This window comes from Epargyreus clarus, unplaced genomic scaffold, assembly GCF_041222505.1.
Source record: "Epargyreus clarus isolate Ecla_fem2 unplaced genomic scaffold, WU_Ecla_fem_2.2 ptg000027l, whole genome shotgun sequence".
In the NCBI taxonomy this organism is placed as follows: Eukaryota; Metazoa; Arthropoda; class Insecta; order Lepidoptera; family Hesperiidae; genus Epargyreus; species Epargyreus clarus.
Genome location: NW_027332234.1, coordinates 11,635,163 through 11,654,031, shown reverse-complemented (window position 1 = coordinate 11,654,031; position 18,869 = coordinate 11,635,163). Strand labels below are relative to the sequence as shown.

Genomic DNA, 18,869 nt, shown 5'->3' with positions numbered 1-18,869 from the left:
ATAGTTGTTGGAATGTGTGTTTTATGTTTTTATTACAATTACGATTATAAAATTACACTTATTGAAAAATGTTAAGCAATTTTACAAAAATTAATACAAAAACATTACGCGTTTCCGTAAACAGTAGTAAATAAGTAGCATAACTATTTAATTCTTTAAAAACTGGGCGAGTAGCGAGTTAACTCGCATGAAGAGGGTTCCGTATAATATATAGGTTTTCTTGTAATATTTAATTGTACACTAATATTTAAGTAATTTAAGTGAACACTATTTTTATATTTGTCATTTTGTTTCCCAAAAGTCACCCAATTCAAAATGCAGTTATTTACGTTATACTTTCATGTTTTCGTCATGCGTAAAAGCGTATGACTACCGAATTTCAATACATATTTTGGTCCAGTAGCTCCGTCAAAAAATAGTGGGGACAGACGGACGGACAGACGCACGAGAGATCCCACAAGAATTCCGATTTTTGTTTTCTCATACGGAACCCTAAAAATACTTAAATACTTACAAACCTATTGCAGGTGTTTAAGGTACTTATCGCAATTCTCACAATTGACTCGAGCAATAATACGAGTGTTCTCTTATCTCGTAGGAATTTTAATAACATAATGTCTATACTTAACATAATTTGTTTATGGTCCACACAGTTTACGGTATTTGTTATTTTTATTGCACCTATTCGTAAGTTAGTTTCTTTCTCTAGTACACACTATAGTCTGATTCATAATTAGGTGTCCAAAATGTAAACAAAGAAATGTCATTGTCAAAATTCGATTACAGGTATTGCAAACCTTAACAAATTAACAAGAAACGAAAAATTTCACAAAATTCAACATAAAACAAAAACTTAATAACTGCACACAATTAAAAAAAACGCGCTAAGAAAACTAGAAAAAATTCGAGTTCGATCACGATCACGAAAATGAATAATATCAACTACGAAACTTAAAAATAGCGGCACAAAAAATGTTTTAGATGCCGATTGTGTGACCATTATCACAATTTAATTTTCTCTCATAAATCTTGTTTTTATTATTATGACTGTATGAAATGAAATTGAGTTAATATAAATATTGTAAAATGTGAATTGATTTTAATTTATTTAGATTATTATTTTATTATCGATGTATTAATTTAATATTGTCAAAAATAAGAAACTGCCATTTGACACATATTTTCTTGATACCTTTGTTTACATTTTGGACACCTAATTATGAATCGGACTATAGATCTAGTTATTTATGTCCTAAAACAGGAGTAAAAGGAGCGTGGTTTGGAAGATATTCTTATTCAAGGTATAACTTAGTCCTCAGGGATAGCAACGCAATCCTGACTAGTTTCAGTTGAACCGACTTCAAGTGAAACTGTGGTAGATACAGATATCCATGGTTCAGTAGCCACTTAGAAATCAGATAAACTGCATGCTAATGTCTTAAAGTAGGTACTTAGCATTTAAGAAGTCTTTTCTTTTGTTTTCCCAGGAAAACTGTCGAAAATTTTTCACTTTATACGAAATGGAACCCCCAAGAAATTGGTTGCATAAAATGGCATTTAAATAATTGTGCTGTAGTGCGTGTCGAAGAAGTAACATACATTCATAAACACATACATAACTACATACACACACAAGCTCAAAAAACAAAACACTGCGCAGTCAGAAAAAATAGGCTCAACCATCCCGGCATAATAAATACCATTATCATTTTAATAAAACAGTACAAGATTTAGCGCCGACCAATTACTCGCCTACCGACCAATTTACATTACAACTTTTTTTACAAGACACCAATACATGGAAACTCCATTATACAGAGGAATGTAGAACAGAGGCAGCATTGGTCGATGATCGTATACAATTAAAACATACGGAATGTCAACGTGTAGTAAATATAGTATAGTATTTACAATGTTGCCGGTTCTAGTAAGGAAAGGCAGATCCGTTTGAAGCAACACCAATTTGAAAGTAGCGTTCTATTCTATTATTTGTTTTTTGTGATTAAGGTTAGGTGAGGTTAGGCTTCATGTTTGAGTTTATTGTTATGAATTCTTTGGCACGGGTTTGTGAATTTTAATTATGTGGTGTCGTAGGAATTCGTTAGGTACCGCGATTATAATTGCCTATAAAAAAATTGAAAAAAGAAAGTGGCGATTTAAATTTTATCTTATTGGCGCTGATTTTGTTCGAATTTATAATATTGACAATTCAATTGTAAACAAAAGCTCTAACTAAAGAGTCGAATACAACTTTTTACATTATTTTTACATTAACATGTAACAAATTAAGTAAGTAATTTAGTTTAATATTCTGAATTTCTGTGAGTATCTTACCCAAGAAACAGAACTATAGTTTATTATTGAAAAACTCATCACATCCACAAGTTCAAACTGTCAATACAATTCCTCACATTATCTTCCTACAAAAAAGTTTTGCTTACACTTTGCGAAATATTATGCACACTAAGTTACGTCAAAGATCTACCTAAAAGTATTCCAACGGCTCAAATATGGCATTATGATACATGAACATGAGTTCATTTACTGGTACTGCCAGTTTATTAAATTATACGGCAACTCAATATTTATACGATGTCAATTCGGATGTTTGCAATTCACACGGACCTAGAAATGGATTAGTGTCAGTGTTGCAAGATGATAAATCAAAGCCGTATACGAGAATGTTTTGGTTTTTTATTGCAATATCAGTGAAACTATCGGTAAATGTGGTCGGTTTTAATATCATTAGTACCATTAATGCATTAATTTTATATTAAGTATGTGTGTATACGTTTTGCCCGGTTGCGGAGGGTAATGTTTTTCAAAAGTATGTATGTATTTCTCATACTTTTTGACGCCTTATAATTCAAACGGTTTGATGGAATTAAACTTACATATATGTTGTCATCGGGTTCGTACACAATGTAAATTGGCTATATTTTAAGTAGTTGGGTTGGTTTAGGTTAGGTTAAATGTTTGCTATTCACACGGACCTAGAAATGGATAAGTGTCAGTGTTGCAAGATGATAAATCAAAGCCGTATACGTGTGTGTTTTGGTTTTTTATTGCAATATCAGTGATACTATCGGTAAATGTGGTCGGTTAATATCATTAATGCATTATAATATGAGATATTTATGTATACTTTATACCTGACTATGGATGGTAATGTTTTGGTAGTATGTATGTATGTATGACTCATTCTTTTTCACGCCTTATAAACCAAACGGTTTGATGGAATTAAACATACATATCTGTTGTCATTGGGTTCGTACACAATGTAAATTGGCTATATTTTAAGTAGTTGGGTTGGTTTAGGTTAGGTTAGGTTGTGTATTTATTTTTCATACTTTTTGACGCCTTATAATTCAAACGGTTTGATGGAATTAAACATACATATCTGTTGTCATTGGGTTCGTACACAATGTAAATTGGCTATATTTTAAGTAGTTGGGTTGGTTTAAGTTAGGTTAGGTTAGGTTATGTATTTATTTTTCATACTTTTTGACGCCTTATAATTCAAACGGTTTGATGGAATTAAACATACATATATGTTGTCATTGGGTTCGTATACATTGTAAATTGGCTATATTTTAAGTAGTTGGGTTGGTTTAGGTTAGGTTAGGTTATGTATTTATATCTCATACTTTTTCATGCCTTATAATCCAAACGGTTTGATGGAATTAAACATACATATATGATGTCATCGGGTTCGTAAACATTGTAAATTGGCTATATTTTAAGTAGTTGGGTGTTGGTTTAGGTTAGGTTAGATGTGCACAAATCACACGGACCTAGAAATGGAATAAGTCAGTGTTGCAAGATGATAAATCAAATCCGTATACGTGTGTGTTTTGGTTTTTTATTGCAATATCAGTGATACTATCGGTAAATGTGGTCGGTTAATTATTAATGCATTAATAATATGAGATATTTATGTATACTTTTTACTTAACTGCGGAGGGTAATGTTTTTCGATTGTATGTATGTTTGTTTATATGTATGTCTCATACTGTGACACGCCTTATAGTCCAAACGGCTTAAGGGATTTTAACAAATAAGGTGTCGTTGGATTCGTTTAAATTGTAAGAGTGAAATTGACTATATTTTGAGCAGTTGGGTTAGTTTAGGTTAAGTTAAATGTTTGCTATTCACACGGACCTAGAAATGGATTAGTGTCAGTGTTGCAAGATGATAAATCAGAACCGTATTTGTATACATTCTCGTGAATATTTCGTTTTTTAATCCAATAATGTAAGTGATACTATTGATAATGTGTTAATATGGTATTTATGTGTACTTCTTAGCTATTGCGGAAGGTAACTTTTCCGAGCGTCTAAGGTAGCAACGTATCTGTTGCTAAGGTAACTTTTCCGAGCGTCTGAGGTAGCAACGTATCTGTTGCTAAACTCAGGCAGGAATCTAATCTTATCTGGGATTGATTGAGATACCCATGCCCTCTAGATGCAGGATAAGGACTGCATGCGTCAGCTGCTTCAATATTAAAAAAGGGCGAAAAAAGAACTAGTTCAGTCGGAGTCGAAGTACAAGGATTCCTTCAACTTTTTTTACTTTTTTTAAATGAAACGCTTTCTACACTCACAGTCTCACACTAGGATTATCTGTATCGTGGGTGCTACGGACAAAGACACACAAATACATAGATACACTCAAACCCAAAAACAAAAACCTAAATTAATAATTCAGATATCTAAAACAGGTGTTAAGTTACGCCGGTTAATAATCAATCTATCCAATGTTTTGCCTGCCAAAGATCGACATTTCGTATGAGACATTGTCTTATTTCAATTTTGGGTGGTAAAAATTGCATTAAGTTTCTATCTATTACGCTTTAGGAGGTAGAACCCTGTAACAGACGTACAGATAGTAGAGGCTTAGTAACAGGGTTCCAGTTTTACACTTTGGGTACGGAACCCTAAAAAGTTGTGCCAGCGTCAAAATACGAGAACTTCTGCTTCTTCAGTTAAAATGTAAACCTCCGATTTTATCACGCTCGTAAACCGTTGATTAACATAATACAGATGTCTTTGAGTTAGCACCGCAACTGAATTACTCAGAAAGTCAATCCAATCAGCAGATGAGATAACATACTTGTTATAGAAAACTAAAACAGGTGTTAACTATGTATGAAGCTAAACTAAGCTTACGAGTAGATGTCTATTTCTGATCGGTAGGAATTTCATATGAAATGTGCTACAATACGATGACTGCTAAGGTCCGGGTTCGAATCCCACGTATGCATCACTTATCCTTTTATTTTCTCTTTATTTTCACTTATTTTTTATATTATCATTAGATAGTGTTTACCTCTTATTGAGATCGATTATACGTATAGCAAGATAGTGTGAGTTTGTCCGCCATTTTTAATTCCACTTTTTATCGAAACAGATCGTACTAATGAGTGTGATAAAGCTCAGTATCTATGCCTTAGTTGATTCTTTGTTTTAGTGGCTTGATAGATATATGGATAAAGATAGCATGAGTTATATTGCCATTTATAATTCTACTCTTTAGTGACACGGACCATACTATCGCTTTTAATCAAGCTCGATTCTATTCTTTAATAATTCGATAAATGGTTACACTACACAAACACAGTATGAGTTTACCTGACAATTTTCAATCTACTCTTTAGTGACATGAATCATATCTGAGCGTGAATTCAATAAAGTTCAGTATTCACACCCGAATCCATTCGATACATTAATGCATAAATATAGCACGAGTTACACCAGCCTTTTATAATTCCACTCCTGAGTGTTTCGAATCGTACTGGTGCGTGTATTAAAGCTCACTATCCACGCCTGAGTCAACGGTTGCGTGAATGCTTGAGCAATTATATCCCTACACGGGCAACTTGGAGCGCAATGAGCGAACGAGAAGCAGAACTCGGTACCTTCATCGCGTGTTAGATTTTATAAACTTAGGGTACTTTCACACAGACTCGTGTGTTTTAAGGAAATAATAATTATTTGAGACTTTTAAATTATTTTATTAAACTGGAGTAAGAAACAAGCACATAGTCAAACACGATGCCAAGTCCAGCCGCTTATGGATATTTTAATCAATCGAATTTAGATGGACCACAGATACATTGCTAATCTTCAGAACTAAGGGCTAAAATAAATATAGCGCGACTTTCGCCGCCATTTTTAATTCTATTCTTGAGTCAATTCCATCCTTTATTGAATTGATATATAGACGGATAATGGTAAAAGTTACACCATCAGATGCCGGCGTGCCTACCATTTATAAATCTACTCTTTGGTGATACAAGTAACACTAGTGCGTGTATTAAAGCTCACTATCCACGCCTGAGCCAACGGTTGCGTGAATGCTTGAGCAATTATATCCCTACACGGGCGACTTGGAGCGCAATGAGCGAACGAGAAGCAGAACTCGGTACCTTCATCGCGTGTTAGATTTTATAAACTTAGGGTACTTTCACACTGGCTCGTGTTAAGGAAATTATTATTTGATGGTTCCGTACCCAATGGGTAAAAACGGAATCTTATTACTAAGGTCCCGCTGTGTGTCTATCACAAGGCGTCTATCTATTGAACTGTAATAGATAGACACTTTAATTTTTTACAGAGTAAAATGTAAATGAAAGTACGACTCGCACTTGGCCAATTATTTTATATAGTTAAATCTAAACGATTCAATACACGGGCTACGTGATGGAAAGTAGTCCCCGACGCCTATGGTCATTAACAACACCAAAGAAGTCACCAATGCATCGCTGGCTTTGCAGGAGAGCTATTTTTGCACCTTTTTTTAAGAGCCCTATGTTATAGCGCTCCGGAAATACCTCAGAAGGAAGTTCATTCTACATAACATTTCTACATAACATCAGTTCCAGATATAATAGTTCTAGATTAGTCAGATAAGTTGTTATCCTTGGGGACTAAGTTCGAACGCCTGGTATACAGCCTTTAAATCAGAACGCAGCAGCGCCTAACACTTGCCCTAGCAATAGACCAATTTTATTTTATTTGAAAGGTGTAAGCAGAATGAGTTACATGAGGCGCTTCAACTTAGTTCTAAGAAACTAATAAGCAAGATTTAAACGTATTTTTTTAACTTAAATTTCAAAATTTAATAAATTTATTATTTTATTTATCTAGATGTAAATTAATGCATAAAGTATCATTCTATAGCCTCTAGTGGAAAACCGCAAACCTACTGTTAATATCAGTACATTATAACCCGTGCCTTACCAAGTCATATCGAAGGCCTTATACGGCATATCATAAATTCATCTATACTTGTTCTTGTGACGAACGGACAGACAGGGCGAATTTATGGCTTGTGAGTTATGGTTAACGGTGCTGCGGTGGTGCTAAGTTCCATTAGGTTAGTATTTAAGCGTTAAATATAACCTAGATCATTAATAAAAAAATAACATTTTTTTAATAAAATAGGAGTAGCAGACGAGCATGCATCCACCTGATGATAAGTGGCTACTGCCACATCATGAACATCTGTAATCAACCCCAGATAGAATTAGATTTTTACCTAAGGTCGGCTTTAGGTGCGCCGCTGCCCCTGAGGTTTGACAACGAAGATTGTGAACTTTGTAAAATTAAAAAATATTTTTCGGTAACAGTAGGCATACGGATTTCTACATCCGTATGATGTCCTGTGTTTTTTTTTACGAGGGGGAAACCTTTAAAAGATACCCGACTTCATGGGAGTGACGCCGGGTTATGTGGGACTTTTACCGCACTAAAACCCCCCCGGTGGCCGTCCTCGGCGCTATGTAGAGGACTCCGGGATTTCCAAAGGAACGCAACCGGGGTCCTCTTAGCGCATAATAGGAAGAATGCAATACAAATATTATATTGGTACTTGTTATAAATATTTACCTTGGATCCCAGCTGGCAGACAGCCTCCGCCGGGATCGAACACGCAACCGCATTCGCACTAATCTTGTGGCTTCGCCTCGCACGCTCACAGCTATCGCACCCCCTTTTGGCGTTGATAACTGTGGGAAACGTAATATTTTTAGAAAATATTCTCGTATCAATATTATACAATGGATTAATGATTTTGACAAATGCTTTGTCATATGTTATGATGAGTGGATTGATTTTTTTAAATATTATTGAAGTGACAAACAAGCGTGCATTTCACCTGGTGATATATGGTTACTGCCGCACCGCCCATGGGCATATGTAATGGACCACAAGTGTATATGGCTCCCTGAGGTGTGCCACAGATACATTGCTACCCTTTTGGACTAAGTTGGAAAACCTCGGACAAATATGTCTCTTTTACCACACCTTTCAAACCAGAACAGAGCAGCGCTTAACACTGCTGTTATTAGGCAGAAATAGGTGTGGCGGTGATGCCGGAATTGTAGTGCAGTATTATTCAGATCTCCCCCTCCCCTTATCCCACTGTGAGTAAATATCAGATGCAAGGCTTTACAGAAAGTATTATCTCCACACAAAATAACAGCAGCATTTTCAAACTGTTTATACAAACAATAATGCATTTTTAATTTTATGAGAAAATTGTATCAACCGTCACCTAATTTCTGAAATTGTGTGTAATATAAACTTCCTCATGAGCATAATGATTACGTTCTTAAGGAATATAACGAAATATCCCCCGAAATACAAAGACAAAAGGTTCGGTAAGAGTATAATTAGGGCTGTATTGTTTCTACTAATAAGAAGGTTAATGAAGGGAACTAATTAAGGAAATATGTGTACTGTGTAGGCAGATAACCTCTTCATGATAATCTAAATGATAAGACCTGGTTATAATGAAACTGATAAAATACTGACATTGATAAAAGGAAATTGGGATATTTTTTGAAAATGAATACATACATAATTTGGACAAAATGCAGAAAACCTAAAAACTGATCATCCGTAAAAAGTAGCAAAACTCAACTAGATTTTACGTAACTTTTATCTAATCCTTAAAAACGGTACTTTTTTTGAGATGAAAGGTAAGTAACATATGTCCTTTTCTAAGCATCTGACAACATGTGCAGAAAATTTAATTACAATTGGTTATGTAGTTACGTAAAGTATAATAAACAAACAAACAAACAAACAAACAAACTAACATTCGCATTATAATATTAGTTAGGATATTCATAAATAATGAAAAGCTTAGAAATTATGCGTACCTGTAATATGTATTTTTCTTGCCTTGAAGTATTTATAGATAGAGTAACCATTTCTACGCCTTTGTATTCTCTTAGAAGATTGAGCTGCCCTGCAAAAATAAGGTTTTTCTGTTATTAGTACTCATCATCATCACCATCATCAACGCTTTATTGTCCCACTACTAGACACGGGTCTCCTCTCAGAATGAAAAGGATTAGGCCGTAGTCCACCGCGCTGGCCGAGTACGTATTGGTAGATTTCCTTCAGATAAAAATATTTAATAAATTCTTCAGGTGTGCAGGTTTCCTCATGATATTTTCCTTCACCGTTTTAAGCAAGTGACAATTAATTTCTTCTCTACTCATGACAATTTTTTAACCACGTTTTTAGTTCTTTTAGGTAATAATTATTTTCCAAAATTTGCTTACCATCATCAGTACCTGCTTTTCCATTGTAGAGAGCCCAATGTATATTCCTTGAACATGGACTCACAGTAAGGTACACCATTGTCTGTGATATTGATGACGTATTTAATTCTAGGCTGAAAAGGAGAGCATTCATTAATTTTGTTTCATACTGTGTTGACGTTAAAAAACCGTGCCTAAATATGTCAGACCTAAGGTCCAATTGGAAATAGATTGCAAGGGCACTAAGGTTCTCATTGTCAAGGGAGCTATGGGATTATTGGACCAAAACGAAGCTACTGATACACCCATAATTATAGGTGTGGTAGCGATTCCTGCGAAGTACTACGAAGGGTTTTATCACCCAGAAACCTTAATTATAAAAACAGTCACAAAGAACCAATTTCACATTTTCGAAACAGTTATATTTAATGTTGCAGGGTTATAACAGAGCGGTTCTATTTTACCATTGGATTCTATTTTCACAACTAGGATTCTGGACCATTTGGAATTCGAACTTGGGACTTTCTGAGAAGTAACACGGTAAGGGCGGATCTACGTGACGTGCCCGGAATGCTCTGCGTGCCAGTGACCAGACTGACGTGCGGTGACAGGGGAATGACGTCACAGCTAAGAGAAAACAGATGTGTCACGTGTCATGGAATCTTCAGGGATGTAGATGTATAAATGACTTTTACAGGTTTTATAATTGTATCATTGGTTCTGTCTGCCATAGTCTTCGGATTCGAAAAATTCCAATAATTGCTTATTTTGTTAATATTCTCGTGGATCTGTTTCTTTTTCGTCGTGTTTGAAAAGGCACTAATCTGTCATTAATACTCTTCGCGACAGGAAAAGTACCCTTATTATAATGTAGGTGTAGCAGACGAGTAAGCATTCCACCTGATGTAGCTGAGGGATAAGCTGGAATGCCTCGGAAAAATATGTCTTACCACGCCTTTCAACCAGAACACAACAGCGCTTAACACTGTTGTTATTAGGCAAAAATAGATGAGGCGGTGGTGTCGCCGGAGTCGAACCACAGAGTGTTCTACCATCCTAAGATGTATGTGGCACGCGTGTGGTGTACGCATTTGCGTACTAAAACACGCGCGACAAGAAAACCTTAACATTTTTGTGACACAAAATAAATACCAATCTTTACGAATTCCTCATCTATATTTCGCAATATACGGTAAGGCACAATAATAGGAATTTCCCTTTGTTCTACAAATAGTTCTTTGAAGACACGTAAAGGGTTTCCTGTCCTGAACAAACATTATTTTTCCTGGTTTACTACGAAAAAATTGAGATACAAAATTGATTTTCATCGAAATAAGCGGTTACACGAAGTATGCGTACCTATTTGTATTATATTTTAATATTTTGTTTTGTAATATAGACATAGAAAATAATCATGTGGTCCACCTAATTTATAATCAACCCCAGATAGCTTTAGATCCCTACCACAGGTCGCCCCAAACCGCCACCTCTGAGGACTAAGCTGGAACGCCCCGAAAAGTAATATATCTCTTACCACACCCTTCAAAGCACAACACATCAGCGCTTAAAACCGCTGTTAGGCAGAAATAGGTGTGGTGGTGGTACCGCCGGAGTCGAACCACAGAGAGGTTAATCACCTTCAAAAATAAATGAATAATTTCTAGCATTTATAGTACAATCCATCTAGGTGGCGTTAAAATGTTTACCCTCGATATCGATTTTGGATAATATCTCTATTAAATACTCACTTTTTACTCTCTCCCTTGTCCAGCCTGTACACAGTCTGATTGTCCATCGGCAGCCACTCCGTAGTGACCCTGGACACAGGCCTGGTGACCAGCACGCTTGGTGCCGCGTACCCAGCTCCCGCCGCGTGAAGGATGATGAGCACTGCCAACCTTGATAGGTGGATGAGGTTGCTAGAAAGGAAAAAACAATTCATTATCACTTATATCATTATCATCATAGGCATCGTCGTCATCATTATAATATTTATTATCACTACGACGATTACATCAATCTTTGGAACCAGAAACATTGTGATCATCCTAGTACTAAGGAGGGGCAACATATTTATGATCGGCTTCATGGAGGACCCTTCAGCTTCACATGGACTAAGTTCCAGCTTTCTAAGGCGCCCGTGAGGAGATCATCATAAACACTCGATATTAGCTTTTCCCCGCAGCTTCGCTCGGATTCAGAGGTTTATGTATGCCTCTTGAACGGTTTCGGGAAAAAAGGTGCCCTACGTCCTTTTCTGGACCTCAGACAACTTATATACTTATGTACAAAATTTCATGGCAATATAAATAGTTGGCATGCAATGGTACAAAAAAACAGACTCACATTCACATTTATAATATTAGTCAGGATTGTGTGTCATTGTCACGTTAGATATAAGTATGTCAACACATATTGTATAGGAAAATACTTTTTGTTTGTCACGGCACGCGGCTATTACGCTCTATGTCTGCACATGTAAACGAACCCTTAAGGTACATTAAAAGATACCAATCAAAGTAATTTATATCGATTTTTCTAGTAATATTAACGTCGAACTAAATGTAAAATATAAAACACGTTTAAAAGTTATTAATTTACATTGTAAGCTCAATAAAATTCATTCCAACTTGAATTCCATTAAGCGATGAATCGAATAATATCGATAAAACAGCAATACCGAATATCGATACTGAAACATCGCGTTCCATTCGAATTGATTCTATCGATGCCTCTTTAAGTTCAACACTTATGTTCTACTTAGGGTTGGCACAACAAGTTATTTATGTATTTTAGAAAATATTTTAACAAGGATTTGCAGCTTCTTGAAATCTTTCCTCCTAAAAGGGACCATGTCTACCAGTGGAGCAAAAAATGCATCCTGTTATAATAAAAGTGCCTCCTAAACTATATAAAATGGAGACATTAGAATATGTTTTAGGAAACACATTTCTACCGTCCACACTTAGCCAGTGCGCTAAATTAACCAAACCAACCAAATCTTTTATTCAGAGAGGAGAGTTGTTCCCAGTATCTTTGTGGTTAAAGATCATTTATTCTCAAAAGAATTGGTTACAATTCACTTAAATGAGAACTTAAGATTAAATACATTCATAAGTAATGAGCATGAGGGTAGACTGCAAAAATTATGTGGATTTTACTTATAAACAACACTGCGACGGCGGTATAGACGGAATCTGTTAACAAAAGGTAACGTAGCAATAGTGCCGACTGGATGCGACTTCATGTTAAAGTTAGAAAGGTGAGCGTAGTCGTTTATTTTTGTTTGTTTTATTTTAATTTAATGTTAATTTTAATGCATTTTAATTTGTTATTTGTACAGAAGTGTTATTAAATGTTATGTTATGTTTATTTTAATGTATCATTATTATTATTTTATTTAAATTATTTCAGGTAAGTTAGGTTAGTGTTCAGGTAAGAGGTAAGTGTATTTTTTTTATTTTTATTTTTTTTATTTAGTTTATTGACGGTGGATGTTCATTGACACTTCTACATAATATTGTATATAGTTTTATTACATTTATGTGTTCTTTTATATATTATTTTATGTATTCGTTTTTATATTTTTTATGTTATTGATTGTTTTTAGCTTTTTAAAATAGTATGTGTTTGATTTAATCCTATGTTATGTTCATTTTATTGTTTTTAATAAGATATGTTGCTTGAGTAATTTTTTAAAAATGTTTATTGATTTGGCTTCTTTGATGTTCTTTGGAAGATTATTGTATAATTGTGCGGATTCGTATACTAGACTTTTTTTACCGTAGCTAGTTCTTGGTGGTCGTAACAACAAATTATTTGCGCTTCTTAGTTTAATTTTTTGATGACTAGATTTTGTTTTAAATTCAATTTGGGTGAATATATATTTTTTTAATATTTTATGAATTAAAATGCATGTGTAATATCTATATGATTGTGTTACGTTCATTATTTTGGTTTCTCTGTATATTTTTTCTGAAGGTGTTAAAAAATTGTAGTTGAATAGTACTTTAATCAATTTATTCTGAGTAATTTGAATTGAGTCAAGATGGACTTTAGCAGCTGACCCCCAAACTTCAATAAGATAATCTATGTGTGGTTTTATAAGAGCGTTATATATCATGTACCGCACTTGTTTGGGCATGTATTTCGCAACGTTGCGAAGAACACCCGTTAAAGAAGTCATTTTTAATTTGATTTTTTCTAAGTGTGGCTTCCAATTGAGATTTTTATCCAAGATAAGGCCAAGATATTTTTCTTTTTCAACTCTTTTAATATTTTGATTGTTTATCTTTAGTGGTTTATAATTAGAAATTTTCTTATTTTTTGGTAAGAATATTATATAATTCGTTTTGGTGATATTTATTGTTAAAAGATTAGACAGAAACCATTCATTTATTAAGTTTAGATCATTTTGAGCTTTTGTTACGACGCTTTCAATTGTATTACCGAAATAGAACAAACTGGTGTCATCTGCATATAAAGTTAAGTATCCTTTTAAGCCAATTTCTTTAATGCTGTTTATGTATATTAGAAACAGCAACGGCCCAAGGATTGATCCTTGAGGCACGCCGCATGGAACGACTTTTGGGCTACTTATTTGATCTCCTAGTTTAACAACTTGATATCGGTTTGAGAGGTAAGTTTTAAAAATTTCGAGAGCGGACCCATGTATACCTATATTTTTTAATTTTTGTATTAGCAATTCGTGGCTTACTGTGTCGAATGCTTTTTTGAGGTCGATGAAAATACCGAGCGCTATTTGTTTTTGGTCTATGTTTATTTTAATATTTGTAACTAGGTCAACTGTGGCCGCAAGAGTATTAGATTTGGCTCTGAAACCGTATTGCTTGTCGAAAAGGAAATTTATTGAATTTAAGTATTTCTCTAGGCGCTGATAGATAATTTTTTCGAAGATTTTTGAAATGACTGGCAATACTGAGATCGGACGGTAATTTGAAGGGTCGCCTTTGTCACCAGATTTATAAATTGGAGTCACTTTCGCTACTTTTAAGTTGTCAGGAAATGTTCCTTTGTCTAAGCATGTATTAGTACATTGAGTAAGTTCGTCAATTATCAAGAATTTCACGCATTTAATAGATTTTATACTGATTCCATCTATACCTGAACTTGAATTATTTTTTAAAGTATCAATTATTTTAATAACTTCTTTCGGAGTAGTTGGTGGCAGCTGATAAAGTCCGAGATTGTCGTGGACCATTTTGGGAGCATAAGGCTGGAACGTATGGTATTTACTCGGAATTTCATTAGCTAATACTGAACCAATGGTGGAAAAATAGTTGTTAAATCTTTCACATATCTCTCTATTATCAGTAATAATTCCCTCAGAAGTACGAAGTTTAGTAGGTATTGCAGTCTCCTTATGTTTATTTACAGACAATTTGTTTATTAACGACCACATTTTTGATGGGTTGTTCCTGCAATTGTGAAATTCTTTGTAGTAATATTGTTTCTTGGTTTTTTGAATTCTTCCTACCAACATATTTCTTTTTCTTAAAAACTCTTCTTTTATTACTTCACTTTTTGGGTTTCTTTTGTGGAGGTTCCATAATATGTTTCTTTCGTTTAATTCATGTATTATAGTTTTATTTATCCAATCTTGTCGTGGTTGGTTTATTATCTTCATTTTTGGTATTTTACTTTCACTGATACTAGATCAAAGTTTGTCTTCTAATACATTGTACTCGTTTTCTTTATTTGTTTGATTGTTTGCTTCCAAAATACTGTAGAGTTTATTGTAATTTATTGCTGTATAACTCATTCTTTTTAGAGGTATGGGCTTATATTTTTTAATTTCAAAATATAGCTGTTTATGATCAGACATAGCTGATTCTACAATTGCCAAATGAAAATCATTCTCTTTTAAATTAGTGCATATATGGTCTAAAATTGTTTTCGTTGTATGAGTCTCACGTGTACAATGGCTTTCTTCAATTTTATTTAATATTTTGTATCCGTTTTCTGTTAAAACTCTTTTGTAGTCCATGGTATGTTTATCTTTGTTTAGTAAATTAAGATTAAAATCGCCAAACACGACAGATCTTTTACTTTTTTGAAGCTGACGAGAATAATTTTCGAGAAAACTGTTGACATTAGCTCGATTTGTTCTATATATAGAACCAATATCAATAGAAAATTTGCTTAAATGAATCCAGAGGTAATGATTTTCATTAAGGGATTGTTCTTCAATGAGGTTATGTTTGAGGTTATTGTGTGCGAAAATTGAAACTCCTCCACCTCTTATGTTGGATCTATAGTTATAGTAGTGGGTATAGCCGGCTAATTGATATCTTCTAGCTTCGTTATCCGATTTGAACCATGTTTCAGTCAAAACAATAATGTGAACAGTACTTTGAAAAGACTGTATTGCGCATCTTAGCTCATCAAATTTTCCTGATTTGACTAAACTTCGAATATTAGCATATAGGCATTTTAGGGATCCATTGCTAGTAGTAATATCTCGATAGCAGTTCGTTATCTGGTATGTGACACTGTTAATAGTAGTAGGCAGAGTATTAGGTATATTCACTGGGTACTGGAGTTTTTTGATGGGAACTCAACAATTTTAGGTATTCCTTTGACATATCTGATACTCAAAGTTGCTTCTCCATTTGCCTTGCGGCGTTCAAGTTCTTCCTTCAAATTCTTTAAATATGATTGCTGTTTTGGAGTTTGGTCCGGGTAAACTCTTATTGAGAGATTTTTAAGTTTGGTTTTATTACGTAATATAGATATCGCCGTACATTGGGATGCAAAGCATACTTTGATAGGACGGTTTTTGCCACTAAAGGGTTTACCCAAACGAATAATTATTGCTGGTTCTGGGCAGCTAGAATCTAAAATTTTCAGCAATTTGTTCACTTCAATCTTGTCTTGCTCAGAGTTCTCGCGTAAATTTGTAGAATTTGGTTCGGGCATACCCGTAATGATGATATTTTTGCTTCTTATATTGCGATCATTTATTTCTGCAATTATGTCTTCACTCTTGCATGGAATTGATACAGATCCTACAGAGGTGGATTGCTTAAATTCTTGGATGTTTGATTCTAGCGTTTCAACCTTTTTAAGGGTTTTATTATCAAATTCAACCATAGCAGCTAGTTGTATCTTCATTTTATTTTGTTCTATAGTGACATTGTCTATGGTTGACCTAATATCCTTTACATCCTCTTTTATTGATGTCACATCCTGGGATAGTTTATTAAAATTTTCCGTTTGACTTCTGTTAAAATCCTTAAAACACGACACCAATTCAGATATCTGATTTCTAATATCAAGCAATTCTTTTTTAATATGATCATTATCATCAAGTTGCTTTCTCTTATTACGAAGGGTTACATGTTCTTTGGCAGAGGACTCTGAGTAAAGATTTCTACTGGACTGCTCTGGGTAGGAACCACTACGCTCAGCATTCGGGCCGCTTCCAGTCGGCGATCGCAGTGTACTCATGTTGATCTGTGTATACTCACGGGCAGGTAATGCTTCTATACGCAGCGATGCGGGAGCGAGTCGAAAAATAAGGAGCCCGTCCTTTTTACCCGAAGAAGTGAAGAGCGGTCGCCGCGCTAGTGTTTCGTTTAGCGCAAAGGAACAATGTTGTATTAGCACAAAACTTCACAATCTATTAGCAGTCTTAAACTTAGTAATTAACGGACGACACTTAATTGGCAGTAATTAAGGTGTTTTTAAAAATAATCTGCGACACGTCCACTCTGTATGCTCATTACATCGGGAATGGATCGGGGATCGGAATCTTTAGTATGAGTTTTTACAAAAAAGACTGTTTTGGTACTTGTTAACGTATTTATATTCATACATTCCCAATCAGCGCTCCTAGCGAATTGTATCAGAACTAATTGGAGATATATGGGAAATAGGTAAACCAAAATAAAAACAGACATTTTTATCAAAACGTAAAAACTCATACTAAGGGTACAGAAGTGGAACAATGATAGGTTGACGACGAAAAGTATAATTATATTCGTTATAAAATCATCAATAGGTTACTTTACTTCAGTAAATATATACATGATTTTAATTTTTTTTTTTTGGTAATTGAATGGATGTACAAAATGTACATAGTGTAACTATCCTGTGAAAGGGCCATAAAACACAAATCAAATCATTTTTTAATTACTCCAATTTTAGGTGTCTGACATTATGTACTTACCGTACATAATGTAACAAATTGTACATTATGCAACCTTAATTTTAGAGGCCTACATTAAATTATATTTAAAACAATGACAAACCAAATCAAACTTTATACATTTATTAAAATAAATATTTGAAAGAAAATAGTTTTCGCCAACCCTATTCTAACAAGAGCACCGCATAAATAATTACTATCGCGGCGCCATCTTTACAATCGCTAGCGAAATCACGTGTGAAAATACCAGGCATCCATTCGGAATTCGTTCAATTTACGTAATGGATGTAACACTATAGTAAAACTATCGGGCAATTATCGTATCATAAATGTACTTGGTTTTTAATGCAATGGTCGTTATCTTAATGGTTATAGGAAAAAGAAAATGTGTATGTGTAAGTGTTGTGGAAGTTACACGAGTTTAAATTTAGTTTTTTTTTATTTAGTTGTAACAAACGAACATGCAGTTCGTCATCAACCCATTAACGTCCCACTGCTGGGCACGGGTCTCCTCTCAGAATGAGAAGGATTAGGCCATAGTCCACCGCGCTGGCCAAGAGCTGGCTAGACATCACATACCTGTGAAAACTTTTATTTTAAGAATTCTCAGGTATGCAGGTTTCCTCACGATGTTTTCCTTCACCATTTAGCAAGTGATAATTAATTTCTAATACGCACATAACTTTGAAAAATCAGAGATGCGTGCCTGGAATTTGAACCTTGGACCTCTCGATCGAGAGACCGAGTTTCATAACCACTAGGCTATCACTGCCACAGCATGCAGTTCACCTGATGGTAAATGGCTAATGCCGCCCATGGAAATTGGACATGTTTAATGCACCCTAGATAAGGTTAGATTTAGAGGTCTAAGTTGGAATGCCTCGGAAACGTATATTGTCTCCCTTAACACACCCTTTAAACTAGAACATTGCAGCGTTATTAGGGTGAAAGGTATGTGGCGGTAGTGCCTCCGGAATCGAACCACACTGGGTTCTAGCACCCGTTACAAATTTTGTATACATCAACTGATATAATGTCTAGCCCGAGATCGAACCCAAATCATTGTAGGTACTCGTCAGAGTATACTCACTTACTGTTAAAGTACAAAAATTCTAATATATATATTTACAATTCAATTAAATTTAT

At 34.6% G+C, this 18,869-nt stretch overlaps 1 protein-coding gene across 1 annotated transcript in view; it reads right to left on the bottom strand.

Moving 5' to 3' along the window:
* The window catches only part of LOC140753751 (protein NDNF), a 52,026-nt gene that overhangs the window by 10,563 nt on the left and 22,594 nt on the right, over nt 1–18,869 (bottom strand). Inside the window, exons 2-5 of the mRNA XM_073088521.1 lie at nt 11,302–11,472; nt 9,575–9,687; nt 9,167–9,255; nt 7,890–8,008 (exon numbers count right to left, since the gene is read on the bottom strand). Coding sequence (XP_072944622.1) covers nt 7,890–8,008; nt 9,167–9,255; nt 9,575–9,687; nt 11,302–11,472 — 492 coding nt within the window. The remainder of the gene's footprint in view (nt 1–7,889; nt 8,009–9,166; nt 9,256–9,574; nt 9,688–11,301; nt 11,473–18,869) is intronic.